We start from the raw sequence: 24,320 nt of genomic DNA, 5'->3' as shown, positions 1-24,320 counted from the left end.
TAAGCTGGAGCTCTGAGGCACCGCACCTGCACGCTGGCCACCAAGGGCACGGACGCCAACCACAGGAGCCTCAGCGGGGACTCCCCCCCCTGCGGGGATCGCGGCAGCGCTAGCGTCAGAACTCCAACTCGCATGCTTCCCCAGCAGCTGCCTGAGTTCCGAGCGGCACCTGTGTGATAAGCAGGACACCGGAGGAACGAAGAGTGAGCCCAGAGCCGTAAACGAACTAAATAAACATTAATCACACTCGCTCAGCCTGCTCATATCCCAAAACTAAGAACTACTTACAATAAAAGCTCAAGAAAGTCCAAGCAAAGTAATGCAATTGAAGAGAAACTCTAAACGTGTCCTACTAGGCTAGCTGAATTGAAAAAAACTGGAGATATTCAGCACCAGAGGCGTGGCTTAAAGTTTCAATTCAGTTCTGGGCAGTTTGGCTGTATTTAATCTTGCTTGGACTCTCCTGAGCAGCGCCCTGGAAAATGGGCATTTCTAGAAAAATGTATTTATGTAAAATGGTTGTGTTGTTGTGACTGCTTTAAGATGCTGTATATTTGTATATAGGCATGACTGAGTAATAATGTCCTTGGCTCATTAATTGATACGACTTCAGGGAAGGGAGCAAGAACATTCCCATCACATTAGAACATGTGAACAGGCAGAAATAATGGGAGACAGGTGGTTCCGTAAATGACAGTTGCTGGAGCCAAAGGTTTCTATGTATGGTTATACATTTGTGTTAAAATGCTCTATAAGTAGAAAGATCTCCTGGATAACATCGGGATATCCACCAAAGAAGACATACTGTACCTAATTGCACAAAGAAACTTATTCAGAACCTGTTTCTATACATACTGTATGTGAAGTGCATATCCTCAAGAGCTTTTACTTTAATTCAGCTCTTATATCTGAATTAAATCAATTATTGTATCCTATGGGGGAGGGAATCTGAATATTTCCCTTACATAGAAGATTACTGCTCTATTTGTGCTACTACAATCAAATGTCTGGAAGCCATGTCCAAAGTTTGCATCTAATCTAGTCCAAGGTTTGAGTGATTTTACAGTTGTCTGCAAACATAGTAAAAAAAAATGAAAGCATGCACGTGATCTCCAATGACTTCTTGTGCTTTTGTTTTCGGGCCTTTGCATGTTGAAGATTGAGCTGCATACAGTGGCAGCAAAATGCATTTTTCACAAGAAACAAAACCTATTTTCTTCCTGCCAGCTTATAGCTGCAAATGCCCACATGTGTTTTATCTCTTATTAAATTGGATTTTTAAATTGTTACAAACTTGTTTATAGGAAACAGTGTTATAAGTAAATAATATTTTACAAGAGAAGAATGTCACAGGACACAAAAGAATAAGAACCGCCTCCTAAGATGGAAATGGTCATCAGAGCCATATGCATCACTTCTTCTAGGAATGGGCTGTGTTCCTCAAGGATTGGTGAACCTCCTATTAGACTGCAGGAAGACCAACTCTTAGCTCCCTCATTAGACAATGCCTGAACTTCTCAAATAACTGAATATCATCTATTTAATGTAACCATCATTCTGCAATACTATGATATCAAAGAGACCAGGTCTTAGTGCCGTAGAATCAAAGATGGAATATCCCAGGTATCAAGGGGCTTCTGAACCCAATACAATTCTTGTTGGGATTCAGCCAAAACTCTTCCTCCCTATTCAACTCTGATGGCTTCCAGACATCTAGACAGGACTTCAGTAACATTTCCTGTTCAGCCTATATGATATGGAGAACTTTATGGGTACATTAGCTGTATTTTCATTTTCCCAAGTCTGGAAAAAGCTCATTGAATTCAGAGAATGACATTAAACCAGAAAACTTTGTTGTATTTGTTGAACTCTCTGCTAACTGGATAAATTAAGAAAAGCCAAACTTGCATTGTTAATTATAGCCATGTTTTTTATTGTTTATTTTGTACTCAACAAAATTAATAAATACATTATCTAAGATACAATAGGCTTTTTTTCATTTCACCTATGAAAAAATAATGCTTTCAATTTTTTTTCACATTTTAAAACCTGTCATGTTATTTTATTTGTAAAAGAAAATGTGAAGAGCGTAGTGATGGCTAAATATACAGAATGTCCATTTAGGAATTACATTTACAAGAACCTGATACAGAAGCCTATATTTTGCCCCCATAATTAATAGTTCTCTGCAATAATATTTAAACCAACAGGTTTAAACAAAACAAAAAACACCCCTAAAGCCCCTCCCTGTAGAGCAGTGAGGTGTTTACTTTTCAAGTATTGAATCAGTAAAATGTAAGATTCTTTGCTGATTTTACAGTGTTTTTACAACCTTTTTAAACTACCCCTCTTCAAAACAAGACAAAATATCCCAATCATCCTGTTATTGTTAACCTAGTTACCCCTTTCTTCAAGAATTGCTGAAAATATCAATTATGCTATATGAAGCAGTTTTTGAAAGACACAATTCTCCCCTAGTAGTGAGTTCTAGTGATAGAAAGGCAATCCAAATCTATTTCCAATATATTCTTCTGCTGGGTTTACTACTTGTTTTCTTTAAAAAAAGAAAAGAAAGCATCCAAGAAATCTTTAGAAAATTCAAGAGTGACAAAAAATATAACACTCCTTCATAGCATGGAAGGAATCCCCTTGGCTTCAGAAGGTTTTTTCTTCGCCTTTGATAATAATTCATGATGAGATCTCAGACAACTTCTACAAAGGAAAGCAATGAAGAAAACATTAGCAACGGTTCCTGTCCAAAAGTACAAACAATCCTGTCATGGATGTTAATAGGAGATGACTTGGATCTTATTAGTTCCAATGACTGGAATTGCATGCAAAAAGTTCTCATGAGTGGAACAGGAGAAATAATATCTGCCAATTCCTGTTCCCTCTGAACCTCTCCTATATGTTCTGAACACATGCTGAAAGAATTGAAGCAGCATCTAAAACAGTGTGGGAGATGGTGCTAGGCCTGCAGGGAGAAGGGGAAATTGGCAAAAATTAAAAACCCTCATCACTCATTCTATCCTTCTGCTGGTGATGCCCCCATTGGATCAGAGTAGGTTCCTTTCATGGGACAATAATTCAGGATCCATGCACCAATTACTAAGTGCAGGAATAGTTCCATTCTATGATAATCCCACATAAACTGAACAAGGTTCCCGTTACATGGAGTAACCAGAATAGAAAAACTTCACTGAAATACCTTATAACGAAAGGAACCCTGCACATATTGAAATCACTATTTTTATATATCTGTTACAGAAGCCTTGCTTTTTCCTATTTATTAACAGTCTATTTATCCCTTAATAAACTTGCTTTTCTATCAGAAACAAATTTTATAATTGAAACCATTTTTTAAATAAATAATTTGAAATTCAGATCTGTGCCCTCTCCGCTGAGCTTAATGCAATTGATAATCAAGTTTCCATCTCTCTCTGTCCTATTCCAGATGCAGGTTGCTCTAAGAACCAGAATTAATATCTTTATAGCAGATTTTATAACCCTTTATTCTTTGCTCTTAATATACTCAAATGGGGCATTTGCCAGATTCCTTCCAGGGCATGCAAATTAGAAGGATTAAAGCAAACATACCTGCTGTCTGTGGCGTTGGAACATTGTCTACTTGAGGCAATGACCCTAGTGCCCCATTCTCTTCAAAGGCCAAAATGGGAGTCAAAGGAATATCAGAGTTATCTTTCTCTTCAGGACTCATGGTATCCAACCTGGGAGGTTTTATTCCCATGGGTAAACTGATGAGCTCTTCAAAGTTTTCATCCTCCGCAGATACTCCATTTTCATTTGAATGTTTTCGTGGGTTGAGATTACTGAAATACATTGATAGGTAACATAACGTACTGATAACAAACCAGAAATATGACTATTTTAATCCATGCTTTTAAAACTACAGTATATCTGTATGTATTGTAGGCTTAGTTTCCTTTACCAGAAACATTTTAGGTCATGATGCAGACAAATTTTAAAAATGTTTTGGAAACAAAATTTCTATTCAACTTCATCTTGAATTCTAATGATGGTGATACCACTACCCATATGGATGAATGCTAACAGGAGGTGTTCTTAATTCAATCGACATACCAACTAAACCTTGGAAGGTAGTAGATTTTTCTTCACACATAAAACTTAAGTGAGTTCACATTCATAAATAACATAATAAAATTAAATAATTGGATCTTTATATTGTTGCTCCTGATGATTGTTAAATTAAATTTGAATTCCATGTTTGTATTATCAAACAAATACAAATGGTATTATTTAGTCAATATACAAATTATATTTGAATTAGCATACTAAATGCCAAGAAAAAATGTATAATTCTGAATGCAAAAATATTTGTAATAATAGTAAAAAATGCAAAAAATAGAAAACGTAGAGAGTAAGTTATACTGTAAATCAGTGTTGGCTACCCTTTTTTGGATCGTGTACCAAAAGCGGGGGGAGCACGGGGGGGGTCATGCACGGGTCTACCCACACTCATGCTATGCGTGCGACCCTAGCACGACCCTAGCACCAGTGCGACCCTCCCCCTTTTAGTGTGCTTTTTTGCCCTCCCCAGGCACCAGAGGCTTTCTAGGAGCCTGGGGAGGGCAAAACCATCCTCTCCCATCCTCTCCGGAGGCCCTCCGTAGGCGTGAGGAGATTCCCTGAAGCCTCCAGAGGGCGAAAAACGGCGAACTGTCACTTCCGGTTTGGCTGTAGGCCATTTTTTTCCCTTAGGAGCCTTTAGGGAAGCCTCCTGAAGCCTCCGGAGGGAAAACAGCCCTACAGCCAAACCAGAAATCACTTCTGCTTTACTTGTAGGACCATTTTTTGCCCTCTGGAGGGTGAAAAACGGCTCTACAAGAAAACGGGAAGTTCATTCCTGAATTTCTGGTTTGCCCGTAGGGCCGGTTTTTCGTGCTCCCAAGGCTTCAAGGAAGCCTCCAGAGGGCAAAAAACAGCCTTAAAAGAAGGCCCGTCAGCTTGCCAGCGCGCTGACAGGGCAACGCCTTGCGTGCCCTAACAAATGGCTCGGCATGCCACCTGTGGCACGCATGCCATAGGTTTGCCATCATGGCTGTAGGTTGAAGTTGGTAGGCTGAAATTCTTCCACATCTTTATTTCCACTTCTGCAAAAATTCCTGATATGCTGTCTAATAAAACTGTGACACAATTTTTATTTATTTCTTTGATTTTTTAAAAATTCTGTCTTTATTATTTTATAATAGTAAATCAAGATCGCAAACAAATATGATACTTCTTCCTCCTATTTTCTCCTATCAAATGGGTTGAGCTAACAAACTTATCAAGAAACACAAGAAGCTACAAAAGTTGTTAAAACTCTAAAATGATGCAAGTTGAGGTTGAGGTTTGTTTTATTTATATGCCGCCCTATTCCCAAAAGGGACTCAGGGCGGCGAACAACTCAAGCGGGAAAGGGAACACACAAATACAAGACAAGCATTTAAGACAGCCAACAACCACACCTGTCGAGAGGGAAAGGGAGCTCATCAACCCCAGGCCTGCCGACACAGCCAGGTTTTAACGGCTTTTCGGAAGGCCAGGAGAGAGGTGAGGGTCCGAATCTCCGCGGGGAGTTCGTTCCAAAGGGCCGGAGCTGCAACAGAGAAGGCCCTCCCCCGGGTCGTAGCCAGATGGCATTGGCTGGTAGACGGAACCCGGAGGAGGCCGACCCTGTGCGATCTAATGGGTCTTTGGGAGGTAATTGGCAGCAGGCGGTCTCTCAAGTACCCAGGTCCAATACCATGAAGGGCTTTATGAGTGATAACTAGCACCTTGAAGCGTATCCAGAGACCGATTGGAAGCCAGTGCAGCTCGCGGAGGATAGGTGTAACGTGGGTGTATCGAGGTACACCCACAATCGCTCGCGCGGCTGCATTCTGGACAAGTTGAAGTCTCCAAATGCTCTTCAAGGGCTGCCCCATGTAGAGCGCATTGCAGTAGTCTCATGTGAAAAACAATATTTACTGTATATTGAAAAGCAGATATCAAATCTATGCAACTATTCTGTCAGGCTAACAATTGGGACACCTTTTCCCCAATAATGCAAGAATGCAGATGAATAAGGGACTTATTTCTTGTTAATTCTATATAATATGATCTTAGTTCCCAAACATCAAGGTTTTCAAATGATTTCTTTGCTTATTTTTTGGTTTACTGAGAAACAATATGTATGATAGAGCCAAACATTTTGACAATAAATGTTTCCCTGGATATTTGAGAGAAATAATAGATGACTGAAACAAATAAATACCTACAGCTAAAGGAAATAATTAAATTTAATGTAAGTTTATCTCAAGAAGAATTAAAACTCACCAGTGAATCTTTTCTCCATACTAGGCTCATATTGATAACCAGTTTGGGTACTGATTAAGGACCCAGGTTAGAAACCAGGAGGCACAAAGCCAGCTGGGTCACCTTGGGCCAGTCACTTTCTCTCAACCCTACGCAATGGCAAACTATTTCTTAAAATGCTGACCAAGAAAACCATAGGGAATATTCCAGGCAGGTTCTGAGAACTGGACACAATTGAACAGAAGGGGGGAGAGGAAGGATCACATTTCTTACCTGTCTAAGTTTACTCTGGGCTGGTGAGAAATGAGCGCAGGTGTGTGAAGTACCATTTCCCCATTGCATGGAGTTTCTGCCATACATTGGACCTGAGAACCCATTACAGGGCTTAATGGAGATGTAGGGCTGCTCACTGGTAGAAGGAAAACAAAATGGTTTGTAAAACCGTATTTATTTAATGTAGCAGAATGGAGAACGTAAGACTGCATAGAGAAACATAGCTTCTCAAAACTCTGTTCCCCTCTATGTCACCTTCTCTACGTACTGTATTTTTTGGACTATAAGACACACTGGAGTATGTACCAAGATTTGGAAGAGGTAAATTTTAAAAAAAGTTTTTTCACTCTGCAGACCTCCCAAACCCTCTGCATGTCTCATTTTTTGTGAAAAACGGGGCATGCAGTGAGTTTGAGAGGCGCTGGAGGTGATGGGGCAAAACAAGCAAAATACGGCCCATTTTTCACAAAAATGGGCCCATTTTTTGCCAAAAAAAGGGCCCATTTCTGCCAAAAAATGGCATGCATAGCCTTTAGGAGGTTTGTAGAGTGCTCCTGGGGGCTCTGGGAGCAAAATATGGCCCATTTTTTGCTTGTTTTTGCCCTCATCAGCCCCCAGGAGCACTTTGCAGCCCTCCCAAGCCCTCTGCACATCCATTTTTGTGAAGGGGGCATGAGACCAAAAATGCTGTATTCAGTATAATTTGAATTTGAATTTACTTTATTTGTATGCCGCCCTTTTCCCTGAGGGGACTCAGGGCGGCTCACAATTCAAAGGGGGAGGGGAAATAAACGAGTTACAGGACATAGAGACTATACACAGCTAAAAACACAACAATCATACCATTCGGAGTGGGGCTGTAAGTCTTTAGCCCCAGGCCTGTCGGAACAGCCAGGTTTTAAGGGCTATGCGGAAGGCCTGGAGGGTGGTGAGGGTACGAATCTCCACGGGGAGTTCGTTCCACAGGGTCGGAGCAGCTACAGAGAAGGCCCTCCTCCGGGTAGTCGCCAGTCGACACTGGGCGGCTGATGGAATTCGGAGGAGGCCTAGTCTGTGGGATCTTATTGGTCTAGTGGAGGTAATTGGCAGCAGGCGGTCTCTCAAGTAACCAGATCCAATACCATGAAGGGCTTTGTAGGTGACAACTAGCACCTTGAAGCGAATCCGGAGACCAACAGGCAGCCAGTGCAGCTCGCGGAGGATAGGTGTTACGTGGGTGAAACGAGGCGCACCCACGATCGCTCACGCGGCTGCATTCTGGACAAGCTGAAGTCGCCGAATACTCTTCAAGGGCAGCCCCATGTAGAGCACGTTGCAGTACTCCAGCCTAGAGGTCACAAGGGCACGAGTGACTGTTGTGAGAGCCTCCCGGTTCAGGTAAGGACGCAACTGGTGCACCAGGCTAACCTGGGCAAATGCCCCCCTGGTCACAGCTGATAAATGGTGTTCAAAAGTCAGCTGTGGATCCAGGAGGACTCCCAAGTTGCGGACCCTATCTGAGGGGCCCCCCAGCCTGAGAGATGGAACACTTAGCCAATTAGTAGGAGGGAAGCATAGCAGCCACTCGGTCTTATCTGGATTGAGAACAAGCTTGTTAACCCCCATCCAGTCCCTAACAGCCTCCAGGCCCTGGCTCATCACGTCCATCGCTTCATTGAGTTGGCACGGGGTGGACAGATACAGCTGTGTATCGTCCGCATACTGGTGGTATTTTATCCCGTGCCGTCGAATGATCTCACCCAGCGGTTTCATGTAGATATTAAAGAGGAGGGGGGACAGGACCGAACCCTGCGCCACCCCATACGTTAGGGGCCTAGGGGTCGATCTCTGCCCTCCGACTAACACCGATTGCGACCTGTCCGAGAGGTAAGAGGAGAACCACCGTAAGACAGTGCCTCCCACCCCCACCTCCCGCAGTCGTCGCAGAAGGATACCATGGTCGATGGTATCGAAAGCTGCAGAGAGGTCAAGGAGTACTAGGATGGAGGCATGACCTCCATCCCTGGCTCTCCAGAGATCATCGATCAACGCGACCAAAGCGGTTTCCGTGCTGTAGCCAGGCCTGAAGCCATAAGACGCACCCAGATTTTCACCCTCTTTTTTGGGGGGAAATGTGCATCTTATACTCTGAAAATATGGTAGGTGCGGGGGGATAGCAATAAATGGTCATCAGAAGTATATAGCATACTTTCCATTCTGAAAAGTGGTCTTTTGGAGAGTAGTTGCATGCAATCCTAAATACAATATTCAATACTGTTGGGGAAAAATAGGATGGGATCCTGGGCAGCTACTGCTTGCCAGTAGAGGTAACAGTGAATCGGCTGTAAATTAATCACTTGACCCACCTTAAATCAACTTTCTATGTCTATTACTTAATAGAGAATGATGCTAAGGCAAGAGCCAAGAGAAATTTCATGGATCTGATTCTATCTGAATACTGAAAAATTAATTCCTTTTTAGTACTAATGAAAAATGCAATATCCAAGTAATCTGGGTTCGTTTTATAATAGCCTTCTATAAAACACTTCTTTTTATACCTTTTTTGCTCAGAAATCATACCAGGTAAATAATGAGGTGACATTTCAATTGTTTAATAAAACAGAGCTAAGGATTTTATTTCAGTAGCTCAATTGTAAACAAAACTGTAATCTATATGAGAAAATGATATATCTTAGTATTTTGTCGGTAATGATTAAAACTAATGATCTAGAACTTGATTTATTTATCACTGAAAAATTAATCACAGCGCTATGTTTCATTTTGTATATAATTATACCCACAATGGAATGATATGCCATTATAAGTATTCATATGTCAAGTTACCTACTTTTCATTAAATACAACCAGGTTGTTAATGTTTAAATGATTTATTACTTAATTCTTTCTTATTCATGCTCTGAGTAAGTTTCAGTGTTAAACTAAATGTACATCAAAAGTAATACCTATTTCTTTTGCTATCACTCCATTCTGCTGCTCATCTGATTTCTGAAAAATAAAAAAAAGATTTTACATAAGGATCTATTCTAGAATATAAATAAATATAGAAAATATACTTCTGAAAAAGGAAAAAGTTCCATACATACTCTTTCCACAGGTTCTGATCGCCTAGTTCTTTTCATAATTTCCTCAAGACGCTACATAATAAAGAAAAATAATATTTATAATGAACATCTTCCAGATTTATCCATAGTTTATAATATTTATTAATTTATTTTACATTTTTATGGGCCACCTCAATCAAAAATCTCTGGGTAGCTTATAATATGCTAATGATATGAAAAATAATAACCCCCCAAAGATGGATGCTGATAACTATTAGTTAATTAAACTTGGAAAAATAAAACTTTCAATTCTCTTCTAGATCAGGGCTTTCAAACTCCCAGCCATAGACCGGATGCATCACGTGTTGGCCACACCCCCACACGGTTTAGCAAAGGGGGAAAAAGTCCCGATACCTCATGTGACGATACCGTGATAACATGAGTTTGACACTCCTGTTCTAGATGCCCTGAGCAAGGAAATTTTATAAACATTTGGTGCTAGAGTTCCTATGTGTTGGAGCTGCTACAAAGAAGGACTGTCATCATCTCCATGTTCCCTTAACTTCAGATAGAGAGGTGACTTTTAACAGGCCTTTCTAAGATGTTTTCACTGGAAAACAGATTTAAATATATTAATTATGAGCACACTACATGCAATAACCAAATTCATCTTCAGATAGATGCTAGTTATTTCACCACTGCCACCTCTTCCTCCACCAACTTGGAAAAGGTGTGTCCTGTAACAAATTTTTACAAAATGAGCCACTCATCCTCCTTGGAATCAACTGGAGGAGGAAGCATCAACAATAACAGCATACAGCCATGGTGGCACAGTGGTTAGAGTGCAGTATTGCAGGCTACTTCTGCTGCCTGCTGAGTGCCTGCAATGTGGCAGATCTAATCTCACCAGGCTCAAGGTTGACTCAGCTTTCAAGCCTTCTGAGGTTGGTAAGATTGTTGGGGGCAATATGCTGACTCTGTAAACTGTCTAAGTGCTAAGTGCTATAGGTGATCAGTGTGCAATTGAGCAAACATCCTCTTTGTATGCTTCCTGCAACCCGACTTTTTCAGAAATCAGATCAATTTACATTTGTTCCCTCCCTCCTCCAATCCATTATTGTCTCCACTTTAGACAAATGCATGGGTGGGTAAACTTCTCCACTTTAAGTAAACACTTTTTATTTCCAAAATGTGAGACAGGAGCCAAAAGAGAAGTGGCAATGAAAGTTTGCCAGAGATGTATACCAACCTACTACCCTGTTTCCCCAAAAATAAGATCTCCCCGGATAATAAGCCCAATTGGGCTTTTGAGCGCATGCTCTAAAACAAGTCCTCCCCTGAAAATAAGCCATCCCCGAAAATACTGCAACATAGCAGCAGCCATGACGTGACCATACTCACCGCCGCCTGCACCTCAAAAATAATAAGACCTCTCCGAAAATAAGGCCAAGTGATTATTTCGGGTTGGTCAAAAGAAAATAAGACCCTGTCTTATTTTGGGGGAAACACGGTAATAATTCAAAGCTTATCCATCACATCATGAACCCCTTTGGGGGTGTTCTTTATAAGCCTTCATACATGAAGGCAAGAGGCTACCTGATTCATATAGATTCCTGTAGGTTCTTCCCATGATTTGGAAATTTGGCTGCAATGGGTTCTAAATCAGAAAAAGACTCCCCTTCATAGATGCTTTGTTGAGCAGGTATGTGCAAAAATCCAAAAGTGGCATTATAAGCAGCAAATGTAACTGATTTCAATTGTGTGGAAGATAATGTTTCCAGAAGGTTTTTAAATCTATTTTAGTCCTTACGTTAAGTCCACAAAAGTGAATTCATTGGGTGGGTCACTTGCCACATGAAAATACACATGTAGTTGTCTGCAAGAACTGATTTCTATTACCTTCTTTCTTCCTAAGCGCTCTTGCTCTTCTCTCTGGAAATGTTTTTCACGTTCCAGTCGAATCTGGTCTTCTCGTAACCGAGTTTCCTCTTCCTTCTAAATTATGGCACCAAAAGGGGAAATATGGACATTGATTATATTATGGCAATCAATATTTTTTAATCTAGTTACTTTGACTTTTGCTTTCAATTGCTGTCTTCCCAACAGAACAGGGTAAGAGGCTGCATAGTCCCAACATAGTCGCAAAAGGTATATTTTGTATCCCAAAAGCAGCTTCTTTTATAATTGCAAATGAATGTACAATTTAATTACTTCTCTGTAGTGCAAACACATTTTGAAAAGTGATGAGATTCTAAATTAAATACTGCGTACTTATGTACCTTCACTCCATAAAATTAAAATATCCGTGTTTCTTGATTACTTCAACAATCATTAGCCTTTCTGATTACACATAATTTGTTGCTGTTCATGATTTTATGTAAGGTAAAAATTAAATGCTCCCTCTTCTATTTTGCTTGATATATTAGGGAAATATGCATTGTATGTTTAAGGCCCAAGTCACAAATATTAATGGCATTTTTGTATCTAACCTGCAGGATACATTCAAATGCAAATAGCAGCAGCTGGCAAAGTTCATAATTAACAAAATCAGAAGAGGCATGAAGAGGAAAATTAATGCTTTGCAATCCTGGTAAAAATTCCTCTTCTAAAAATTTTTTTTTCAGGGAGGAAATTTCATTTGCATTGGAAAAACAGCATGCAAATTAGATCAAAAAGCGCATTCAACTTCAGAAAGAATAGGTCCTAAATATACAAAGGAAGGAAATACTGTATAACCTTTTGTAACTGCCAGAAGTCTTTCCAGAGAATACCAATATTCCAAAACCCACAGTCATACATATTTTGTATACACATACATATCACTTGTAAAGACAAAAAATGTGCTTTGGAATATCAGTGGAGGAGTGGCTTCAGAGGTGGGTTTCGGCAGGCACTACTGCCGGTTTGCTTGTGTGCATGCAGTGTGCGCGCATGCACAGTGCAACAAAAATTGTTCTGTGCATGCGCAGAAGTGAAAAACAAGATGGCGGTACCTATGGTGCCGCCCAGAGAACCGGTTCAGGGGCGTGGCAGGCCTGGGTTTCTGCTGGTTCCAGAAACCCAGGCCGCCAAACACTACCAGTTCAGCCGAACTCGACCGAACTGGTAGGAATCCACCACTGAGTGGCTTGCATAGATCCTGTTACTATTCCTTAAAATAGTTGATCTATTCCTGTGATATCTTGAGGGATGGTGCCTACGGAGGGGGAAGTGAGGTGATGGACTATAGTGAAGTGGCAGTTTTGCTGGAAACATTTGGAGTGGGGCAGACAAGAGGCAGCACAGCCCACAGCTGGATAGAAGACAAAGGAAGAGAGTTAGGTTAGCCACTCCCTAAAATCTTCCAGGATATGTCTTTCTATTTTGTGTCAGGAAATAAAGACTCTTGACTGCATTGTTTTACATTGTTCTTGGGCTAAGCCTGACAACTGCCCTTCTGAAAGGTCACATGGCCCCAGGAAAAAACAGAATGGGTTAAGGAGTTGCAAATACTTTTACACTGACAGAGGGACCAGCTGTCTTAGAATAAGCAGAACAGCAGCACTAAATTCCATGGAAAACTTTTTTAAAGGATGCTTTTGGTCTGGCATTATCAAAATGGTACTTGCAAAACTGTAACATTCTGCAGCTTTCTCCATGTATGGGACATCCAACACATATATGGGATTGATGGGACTTCAACGATGGAGTCATGGCTTCCATCTAAACTTTTTTAACTCCTTCCCTGTCCAGAGATGCCACTGTTTGCATCTCCTTCCTTTCCTTCATGCAGTTGCACATAACCATGAGCCAATTGTAGAACACACAATCTGCAAAGCCCATTGGTGTTTACACTACCTTTTTCTGAAAGAGTTCCATTTCCCTCCTTTCTTTCTCCTCCTTTTCTTCTGCCAAGCGGCGTAGCTCTTCCTCCTCCTGCTCCTGTTCAGCTTCTTTTTGCTTCCTTTCTGCATCCTCCTTCTGAGCTTCCTCCTCTCGGCGTGCTCTTTCCTCAGCGATCTTCTGCACTAAGGCCTCCTTCTTTTGTCTAATGGAAACAATGGTGTGTGTTAGACAAAGGCATGGAAGGGTAAGACTAGCAAAAAAAATATTTAAACAAATAAAACACCTTGGCATATCAGACCACCTCCAAAAAATGAATAAATGAAACAGAATGAAAAAAAGAGGAAATGTTTCTTCTTCTCACTTTATCTGAGGTAAATTGAAGATTATTCTTGGATTAATTGGGAAATTTCCTTAAATAGAATCGTGAGAAATTTGAAATGTTGCTTGGTGCCAGAAACCAAATTACAGTATTTCTTTCTGTGGAAGGATATCTAAGACTGTATTGAGCAAGTCTAAAAAGATCCTCTGTAGCATAGGGATTAAGGGATTGGGCTACGAGCAGGAAGAGCCATATTCTAGCCTTCCTTCAGCCATAGAAGCTCATTGGCTGATTTGCAGCCAGTCAACCTCTTAGCTCAACTTTCCTCACAGGATTGCTGTGATGGTGGTGGTGGTGAAATAGAAGAAAAGCTACTTAAGTACTCCACCTTAAACTCTTGAACAAAAGGTGGGATATAAATCACCTAGCTAAAGAAGTGAATTCTGAATTACCAGTTTTACTTTTCTCTCTCCAGACAGAAAGATGCCCTTTACGTAGAGAATAGGAGTAAGAGTGTTCATATTTCTAACATTACTATATCATTTCAGATGCAGGTGGCACAAACTTGGAGATACTGCTGGAAGGGTTTATGACAATGCAAAATCCAGACATTTGTTGAAGTCAGAACTACCTAAGAAGCACTAGAGTGGCTTTTTCTATCATGATGACCCTCCGGCATTTTGAAATACAACTTCTATTTCCCAAGTCAACATGGCCAATGGCTGAAATGATTGGAGTTTACCTCAATACAACTGGATAATAGCAGGTTGAGAAATGATGCTGTCCTTTTGAACATCTGGATCATATTATTCATTTACTTATTTTTTTATCCATGTTTATATACCTAATACTCATTTCTCTTTCTATTTTCCCCACAAGTTCTCTGTGAGGTGGGTTCGTCTGAGAAAGAGTGACTGGTCCAAAATTGCCCAGCTGGCTGTCATGTCTAAGGTAGAATTAGAACTCATAATCTCCTGGTTTCTAGACCAACACCTTAATCACCACACACTCATCTGGCTCTTAGTTAATCAGTATCATCTATTCTATATTAATTATCACATTAAATCTATAGAATCTAGATTGCATAAAATCTATAAAATCAGCACAACCTATACAAATTATCACAATGTATTAAATAGCCCTATTTGTAAAGGCAGAAGTAACGGCTTAGAAAGACAGGAAGAAGTGCCACTAGCAAGTCAATGGTCACATAATATTTCAAAGAAAATAACTTGAGAAAACATCTTGGATAGGTTTCTCCCTAATTCACATGAAGATAAAGGGAGGAAGAGAGAAGCACATTCAGACTTACAAGAGTCTGTTACTATAGTTGTTACAGCTATAAAAACAGTCCTGCCTATATGGCATTGGTTACTTAGTGTGGCCTATGTTGTTGGGTGGACACTATTCCAGACAGAGATATCTTTTAACAACCTGCTTCTGCTAAATCATGGAGATGAATAGAATATAAGCTTTATACAAATGCTTTGTTTTGTTATCTTGGCCTGTGGTGTGTTCAAAGAAGATATCCAAAAGAGCATTTTCTCCATTAGACAACTAATGGTGACTTGATCACCTTTCAATCTCTTCCTGCTCCCTTCTTTGCTGCTCCTCCCGTTCTCGTTGCTCCCGGGCGAGTCGCCTTTTTTCACTAAGCAACCGGGTTGCTTCTTCTGGATCTGTTGTCCCTGCTGAAGATTTGCTACAGATGGGAGATGGTGAAGCTGCTGAAGGAACAGAGGGCAGAACTGGAACACGACCTAGAAGAAAAGTCAGGTTTCTACCATCAGAGTTGGGACCTTTAAAAAAAAAGCCATGTACAGAATACAATATCTGGAAAAGGAAAATTATAAAATATGAAAATACCATTTACTAGTTGAGGTTGAGTAGTGGATGGGCTCAAAGCAAACCCATTCTCTATACACTAAATCTGGATAACTCACAAAAATAGAGTAAAAGGGTCAAATGTTTGGAGGGGAGAGAGTCAACTTTCCAAGGTCTTCCTGAAAGGTAGGGGGGATAAGACCCTGCCAGACCTTAGAGGATGTTGTTTTTCAAGGCAGGGGCTGCTACAAAGAAGGCAAGTTTTCTAGGGCCTCTCAGATGACATTTAAGAGAGAGAACTAGAGTGTACCTAAATGGAACTGCATCTTCATGGAGGGAAGTATGCAGTAGAGTACCCCAAGGGTTTGTTTTGGGCCCAGTACTCTTCAACATCTTCATCAATGATTTGGATGAGGGAATAAATGGGGAACTCATCAAATTTGCAAATGACACCAAGCTGGCAGGAATAGCCAACACTCCAGAAGATAGGCTAAAGATACAGAAGGATCTTGACAAACTTGAACATTGGGCACTATCTAATAAAATGAAATTCAATGGTGAAAAGAGTAAGGTTCTATATTTAGGCAACAAAAATGAAATGCACAGGTACAGTATAGGTGGTACCTTGCTCAACAGTAGTAACTGTGAAAGGATCTTGGAGTCCTAGTGGACAACCATTTAAATGAGCCAGCAGTGTGCAGCAGCTGCCAAAAAGCCAACACAGTTCTAAGCTGCATACACAGAGGGATAGAATCAAGATCATGTGAAGTGTTAATACCACTTTATAATGCCTTGGTAAGGGCACACTTGGAATACTGCATTCAGGTTTGATCACCACTATGTAGAAAAGATGTGGAGACTCTAGAAAGAGTGCAGAGAAGAGCAACAAAGATGATTAGGAGACTGGAGACTAAAACATATGAAGAACAGTTGCAGGAACTGGGAACTGGGTATGTTTAATAGAAAGAAGGACTAGGGGAGACATGATAGCAGTGTTCCAATATCTCAGGGGTTGCCACAAAGAAGAGGGAGTCAAACTATTCTCCAAGGCACCTGAAGGTAGAACAAGAAGCAATGGGTGGAAACTAATCAAGGAGAGAAGCAACTTAGAACTGAGGAGAAATTTCCTGACAGTTAGAACAATTAATCAGTGGAACAGCTTGCCTCCAGAAGTTGTGAATGCTCCTACTCTGGAAATCTTTAAGAAGATGTTGGATAGCCATTTGTCTGGAATGGTATAGGGTTTCCTGCCTAGGCAGGGGGTTGGACTAGAAGACCTCCAAGATCCCTTCCAACTCTGCTATTGTAAACTTGTAAACTTGAACCCAACCATCTAGTGGGATAAATAGACATCCACGGGGAGAGGTAGTGCCTAAAATAACCTGACTTTGTGCATTCAGGACTGTAAAATGGTAAACAACCCCTTGAATTGCACCCAGCAAGAAGTCAATGCAGCAACAGTAAAATATAGGAAACCATCAGGTGCTCAGAATTATACACATTGCTGCATTCTGGACCACTTACAACTTCTGGGTAGTCTTCAAGGGAAGGTCAATGTACAGCACATTGCTGTAAAAGGAAGTGGCCAAAGCATGAATGATTTTGAACAAGGATAAGAACAGGTACAACTGGTATGCACAAGATGAATCTGTACAGACACCCTAGACATGGCTCCTTTAATAGAAACAATGAATCTAGGAAGAGTCCTGAATTTCATACAAGCTTTGTTCAGGGGAGTGCTACCTCACTGAGCAAAGACAACACAACGTCAAACCCTGAGGGTTGATGTGGGGGCAAAACACAAAGCCATTCTGTCTTGGTAGGGTTGAGTCAGAGTTCATTCCTGCCCAGGTACTGGGTCAGCTCCTAGCTGGCCAATGGTAGGAATATATGCCTGAGTATCAACAGCACAGATATTGCATTCTGTGGTGTTGAATGTCCTCATCCAGTAGTTTCTTATTACAGAAGAGCAGTAAGAGACCTGCACCTTAAGGTATCCCACACTTCAGGTGCCTAGGGTCTGATCTTTTCACACTAACACTAATTGTTGAAAATCCATTAATGTAATTACTTCCTATGATTTAATAACCCCATGTACATTTAAAATTACAATTTCTCCATAATTTTGGGAGAGTTTTGTAAGACTACACCCAATACTTTAGTGAGACTACAGGTAACTTTGGTGATAGACAGGTTGTGTACTCCTGTGGGCCATGACTTAGTGAGGAGGATGTAGCTCTATTAAGTCAGAATTGCCATTAACAAGAGAGACACTCATGAATTATTGCCTAAGGAGATCTTAAAATCTGAAATAATCACTAGTTAGAACATGTAGTGTATGTGACTATTATGACAAGTATTTCAATTTAGTCATTTAAACCACATTCCACTTCGATTTCAAAACAAAACAAAACAAAGCATATAGTCAATTTTTAAACAAATAGTCCCAGTGATTTCATGCAGACAACTAGGTTGATTTTAGCCTGTGATCCTGGTAGTTTCTCTGCTCTTACATTTAATTAGTAACCAACCCTGCTTAGCTTCCCAACCTAAACCATTGGAAATAAACATGTTACAATTATCCACATTGATTCAAAACAATATCCAAAAACTACATAATGAGAAGGGAGCAAAGCACTTAATTGGGTAAGGAACATTTTGGAAGACTGATAACCTGATCCTTACTTTGAGTGGGCTCTGGTTTACAGGTCTCTTCACTTGTAGCTACTCTGGGATTTGAAGCTGTTTTTTTAGGGTCTGATTTTTGTTCCATTATCTTCTCAGATTCCTTCAGCGTCCCCTTTTTCCCATGTTTTGTTGGACGAATGTTGCCAGGGGAAGGCGGGCGAGCTTGAATGGAAGGTGTTTTGGAAGATCCAGATAGCAAAGTGATCTTTCTGGGTGTTCCTGGCAGGACAGGCATTGATCTGGAGGCATGCCTATTTGAATCACAGAGACACAGTAATCACAATTTAGATTTAGATCTTGAATAACTTTATTGTCACTTTAAATCTACACTAATCGGTATACATTAAAATGAAATTTCATTGATACAGTTCTCAAAGGGTCACCACCTCCAATATATACTACATAAGCATGTAAAAAATACAAACAAACAACAAATAATAAACATTATGTATATACCCACACACAGTATATTATATGACACAGAGAAACAACACAATCTAGTACATTTATATTATATTGTTGAGTTATTGTTACTCCATTTTATTGCTTTTAACCATTTTCTCATCTCTATCCATTCTTCCCTACTCTTCTGAAGTAGCTTTGAGAGGAGTGGGAAAAAAGAATCTACCTGAGAAACATCATTTTATCTTATAAAAAGAGGACCACAGAAAGCGGATGTTATACCACAATGAGGCACAGCTTAGTACACTTTGCTAAAGATTTATTAAAATTTATCTGCTTCTTTTTCTCACAAAGAACAAGGTTCTCTTCAGCTAGAAATCACCAATGTGGTACCATTTTCATAATCACAAAATGACTTTGGCAGGGCATTTTTTTGAGAAACCTTGCCTCGCCTCACCTCAGAGTAATCACTAAATGTACCTGCCTACAGACATCATTATTCCCAAGGGGATATTACCAGATTGGGGGACTCGGTTTTAAAGTCCCACTGACTCTCCATCAATCTGGAAAAAATTCAAAATAGGTTTGATCCTTTAATATATGTATCTTTTTCCTATTTGTATAGCCATCTGTTTTTTAATGTTCAGATACCAACAAATTCTTAGAGCAACTATACATGATGCAAACAGAACTAAGATGAAATAAAAGCTAATATTAAGTTACTTACCAAGCAGCTGGTTTACTTCTGAAGGCAGATGGTGAACGAGTTCTTCTTTTACCAGATGAAGGATTAGTTGATGAGAGTCCTCTTTCCTTTCCTTTCCTGCTATTCTAATATTGAACAAATAGGACAAATGAGGCATTTTGCATAGCTACAGAAAGAAAGCTGCCTTATTAAATGCACCTAGAAATAAATCTTTGCTATTGCAAATTACTACTGTACAAGTGTTAATTATCCCTCAGTTTCAAAAAAGAATAAAAGATTGGGCTCATGATATGTAATTTTTGTTTTTATTCTAATTTGCATTTTGTAAGAATAGTGTTTCATATCTTCTGATTATCTGGATTGAAACATTATTTTAAGCCATTCCATTTTTGTTTGTTTCCAATTATGGTTTGTTTCCACTATTATGGTTTATGAATCATCATTTATGACCTAGCACTATCCATGAATGCAGAGATTTTGGCTAATTGAATAAACAATATCTTGGCACCATCTGGTAATGCTTTGCTTAACCATCAGTTATCCTCACAGACACTAAGTGAAAATCTACAGCTCACAAACCATAATGGATGAATGCAAGCAATTCAATACATCAGTTCCAAACACATTGCTTTTGAGTTCAGTGAAATGTGTTTCTGATTTGCCCTATATTTAACCTGGCCCTGTAAACATTTTTAGTTTTCAAGAAAGACAATGATTCTTTTTTATTGCAATTTATATCAACCCCGCCAGGTAGGCTGTACCAAGAAATGAAATAGATGGATAAAACTACTTTTATTGAGATTAGCTAAAATAATAGAATCTGGAAAGTCTGATTGTGTTGTACCTTGTGCCTCTTTATACTTCAGTGAATTAGGGAGTCCCTGTCTGAGTCGCTTATGAGCACTATATGAAACATATTTCACCCATCGCCTTACTAAAGGATTTTGCAAATCTCTATCAAGACAATTTTCCTTCCTGTACAGATTATAACACATTAAAACAGGTCAAAGTTAAAACCAGAGGTATTGCCTTGTCCTACTCAACCTAGCACCAGCAGCATCCAGAGGGGTTTTCCAACACATAGTTGTCATACTGACACTCTATGTCCCAGTCGCATTTTTGCAACTTTCATTTTACTTTTTTTTTTGGACCATCATTTCATGGACACCACTTAATAGCTCTCTTGATTTCAAGCACGAGCCTTTTACAGATGATGATGGGATTTGTCTGAGCACTTCTATACACAAAGCATATAACTTGCAATGCTCTATGTATGACCTTCCCTTAAAGGTCTATCAGTTATATAAACTTTGTATCTGGAAATGTCTTCGTAATCTTTTAGTTCATTTTTAAATACAAAGCTGTTAATTCAAAATGTAAACGCTAATGAACTTTTCTCATTTGTTGTGAAATATTCACAAACTGTAGGCAGTTTACTAGGTGAATAATCCTTTTTGGTAACTGATAATAAACCCGAATCATTATGGTAATCTTAATGCACAAATCTTAGCATGCAAATAGTATGATTCCATATCCACATTCCCCCCCCCCTCTATTAACTACTTTCTTATGATAAGGAAAAGAACCAAGGTTGCTGCATTCAGGATTTCATCAAAGGTGCAAGCTTATTCCCAATTTGGGAACTTACCCCAGCTGAATGTGTGACCCTTCGCCGTCTAATCTCAGGGGCTGTGCCAAACAATTTTGCTCGGTCTGCTGGACTTTGGCAACTAATGGCCTTGAAGGAGAGAGGGCTGATTGGGCTGCAAGATGCTGAACGAGGACAAATGGGGATAACTAGGGTATTTATTTTTTTCCCATGTATATATTTAACCAAATACATAGAAGGAAACCCAAGAGACAGGAACAGGAACCAGAAGCAGGAAGCAGAGATAGGAAAAGAAGAAACGAAGGAAGGAAAGTATTAATATACAAACAGAGAAAAAGCAGAATGCTTAGAGATATCCTGGGATTATCTACAAATTATCTACAAATTAGAGGCCTGAAATTACCTTTTTTTCTATTTAGGCAGAAATATGGTCTACCAAAATACACAAATGTACAAAGGTCTACATAAGAATTAATCCCACAAGGATATTTATTCCCAGAATTGCAGAAGAAAAATACTTATGCATGCACTTATGCCATCCAAAACCTAACAGTTCTCTGCTACAATAGATTCAATTCTTATTTTATTAGGTCTAATCTAATTGTTCTTTTATAAGAAAAATTAAGCTGAAAACAACTGGAATGTCCTACATTAACTGTTGATTAAGATATGAAAGTACTCGTTTCCTAAAGGACTATTAAGACAATATTAATTTTATTCATTCAATTTATATAAAAATGTAACTTTTGTCATCTGTCTGAACTAAATTCATATAAACATGGTACTTCTTCATTAAACTACATATATGAGAAATTGAGGCATATTTGAATTGGAATCTGATTATGAAGTAATAGGTAACATATTGGAAGCTATATGAAGTAATTTTGATTTACTGAAAGTTATGTTTTACTGATTCAGTAATTTTAGATGTTCATATCTAATTATATCTAAAACCATTTTATAAAATGGTCAATTTAATATATAAGTAGGATAGGTATGGTTACAAGATTTCTCTAAAACATGATGGGGAGCTTGTTACTGAAGACTGAGACACTTTTTGCTATTGAAATTAGATAGTTTTCAGCTGAATTTTTAGAGATTTCCAGAGAAAAGCAGCTCAAAAAATGGAAGGAGAGAAAAGAATGCAAATTAATCCTTGAATCAAGATTCAGACAACAGCCAAACCAGCCCAAAATTTCCAAAACAAAATTTAAAAAAGCTGTATACTTTTAAATGATATAACTGAGAAGCGAAATTATTGATGTTTAATTTTACCTGCATCTCCAGATAAAGTTGCTACACTTTTACTCCTGGCCAAGAATGAATGAGTTGGGGTCAGAAGCCTGCTAACCATGTTGCTTTCCCATGGACTTAGCTGCATACGTCGAGCTAAATGTCATCATATAAGTGAGATGTTAGATCAAATGCCTTTCACAGAGAATCACATCAGAGTGCTTAATTAAACCCTGACCTCATTACACATAAGCGTTTATTAAAAACATTAGAAAGACAACTGATCATTAATTAATTAATTCATCTTGCCTTTCCATTTCAGCAATTATTTCCAAAAATACTTCCAAGCAATTTGACATGTTACAGAAACCTAACTAATTGGACCTAATAAAAATATAAATATTGAAAGAACAACAGTACAATGTTAATTATTATTCACAGAAAAAGAAACGGCTCCCAAATACATTTCCTATGATTAACCACAACCATAAAGAAATCATTTACTGTGAGCTACTTCAGCATCTCTAAAGGCAGCGGATTAAGCACAGACGTTTTACACTACATCTAATTATGAGCAGAATATGAAACCACAGAGAAGAATAGAAGTTGCCTGCTTTTGAGGCAGAGGAGATGCAGACTTCATTTATTTCTTGCCATAAGTGGGAGAACATAGCTTGCCATGGATTTGATGTTTGTTAAAGAATTTCATGATGCTCATGAAAACCCCCACTATTTTTGATTTGGCAAAATCCCTATGGTCAGCTTAAGTCTACATCCAACATGTTTATTTACAAGAACCACCAAAAACTGAATGTGTTCCAACTTACCATGAAAATAATTCTGTTATTACGTATGAAAAGAAATCATATCTATTTATATTAAACATTAAAACATTTCATTAACTGTGTGCTCAACTTACATACATTTCACCAAGAGGAATAAATCCTCCCAAAAGAAAAGGCAAAGTTCAATCCTGGATGCATTATTTTGCAACGTTTTACATTAATCTTAACATCCTTTATGTGTATATATATATATGAATGAAAAGATAAATACCGTATTTATCGGCGTATAACACGCAGTTTTAAAACTAAAATTGGAAGCTTAAACCCTGCCTGCGTGTTATACGCCGATCTCAGCCTGGCGGCAGCGTCACACAGACTGTGGAAGGAGGGGGAGGAGGAGGGAACCAAAGAGAGCTTTTACCGAGTCTGCGCCCCACAGCCAGGACCGTCCTGGCGCCTCCAGCCGCGTTTCTTCCTGCAAAGCCATTCGGGCAACCCGAGAGTTCCGCTTGACGCCAGAAGGGCTTTGCAGGAAGAAACGCGGCGTTTCTTGTGTGTGTGTGTGTGTGTGTGTGTGTGTGTGTGTGTGTGTGTGTCTGTCTGTCTCCGCCATCCCCAACCTCTACACCTTGCAGGACTGCTGCGCCTTTGAGAAGCCGGGGTGGGGGGGAGAGGGGGACGGGAACGACGCCTAACCCCCACCCACACAACCCGGTCCCCGGGAATGCCGCTCCCGCCGTTCAGAAACCGAGGGGGAGAAAAGTTCAAAAGCCGCCGGAGCCAGCTGGAAAAGGAGCGACTTTCCCCATTAGCCGGCGCCCTCCGCCAATCCGCAACGGCCTCGCAAATTAAAAACCGAAGGAAGGCGGCGAGCTCAGCCAAGCGCGGCCAGGCAGCCAGCGGCGCGCACCGGCTTCCCTGCGCAGGGAACTTCTCCGGCGGCTGGGGGGAGGCCGTCAAGCGGAACTCTCGGGTTGCCGAGAGTTCCGCTTGACGCCAGAAGGGCTTTGCAGGAAGAAACGCCGCGTTTCTTCCTGCAAAGCCCTTCGGGCAACCCGAGAGTTCCGCTTGACGGCCTCCCCCCAGCCGCCGGAGAAGTTCCCTGCGCAGGGAAGCCGGTGCGCGCCGCTGGCTGCCTGGCCGCGCTTGGCTGAGCTCGCCGCCTTCCTTCGGTTTTTAATTTGCGAGGCCGTTGCGGATTGGCGGAGGGCGCCGGCTAATGGGGAAAGTCGCTCCTTTTCCAGCTGGCTCCGGCGGCTTTTGAACTTTTCTCCCCCTCGGTTTCTGAACGGCGGGA

The 24,320-nt window shown here is 40.1% G+C and overlaps 2 protein-coding genes across 7 annotated transcripts in view; one reads left to right on the top strand and one right to left on the bottom strand.

The window, feature by feature from the left end:
- The window catches only part of LOC106555141 (uncharacterized), a 52,762-nt gene extending 37,426 nt beyond the window's left edge, over positions 1–15,336 (top strand). For both annotated transcript variants that reach the window (XM_087718403.1, XM_087718401.1), the window contains one exon: positions 14,325–15,336. In XM_087718403.1, the coding sequence (XP_087574529.1) occupies positions 14,325–14,395 (71 nt within the window). In that variant the 3' untranslated portion in view covers positions 14,396–15,336. The remainder of the gene's footprint in view (positions 1–14,324) is intronic.
- The window catches only part of MAP7 (microtubule associated protein 7), a 130,570-nt gene continuing 108,159 nt past the window's right edge, over positions 1,910–24,320 (bottom strand). For 4 of the 5 annotated variants that reach the window (XM_087718395.1, XM_087718396.1, XM_014060558.2 and 1 more), the window contains exons 7-18: positions 22,281–22,394; positions 21,045–21,193; positions 19,418–19,521; positions 18,286–18,539; positions 15,353–15,536; positions 13,470–13,659; positions 11,532–11,627; positions 9,675–9,725; positions 9,534–9,576; positions 6,592–6,727; positions 3,598–3,830; positions 1,910–2,712 (exon numbers count right to left, since the gene is read on the bottom strand). In XM_087718395.1, coding sequence (XP_087574521.1) covers positions 2,702–2,712; positions 3,598–3,830; positions 6,592–6,727; positions 9,534–9,576; positions 9,675–9,725; positions 11,532–11,627; positions 13,470–13,659; positions 15,353–15,536; positions 18,286–18,539; positions 19,418–19,521; positions 21,045–21,193; positions 22,281–22,394 — 1,565 coding nt within the window. In that variant the 3' untranslated portion in view covers positions 1,910–2,701. The remainder of the gene's footprint in view (positions 2,713–3,597; positions 3,831–6,591; positions 6,728–9,533; positions 9,577–9,674; positions 9,726–11,531; positions 11,628–13,469; positions 13,660–15,352; positions 15,537–18,285; positions 18,540–19,417; positions 19,522–21,044; positions 21,194–22,280; positions 22,395–24,320) is intronic. The other variant, XM_014060559.2, reaches the window with a different exon arrangement.

This window comes from Thamnophis sirtalis, unplaced genomic scaffold (assembly GCF_051295495.1).
Source record: "Thamnophis sirtalis isolate CommonGarterSnake01/CBP01778 unplaced genomic scaffold, rThaSir2_p1.2 scaffold_6, whole genome shotgun sequence".
NCBI lineage: Eukaryota > Metazoa > Chordata > Lepidosauria > Squamata > Natricidae > Thamnophis > Thamnophis sirtalis.
Note: the sequence above shows the minus strand (reverse complement) of the source record. Positions and strands in the feature narration are given on the sequence as shown.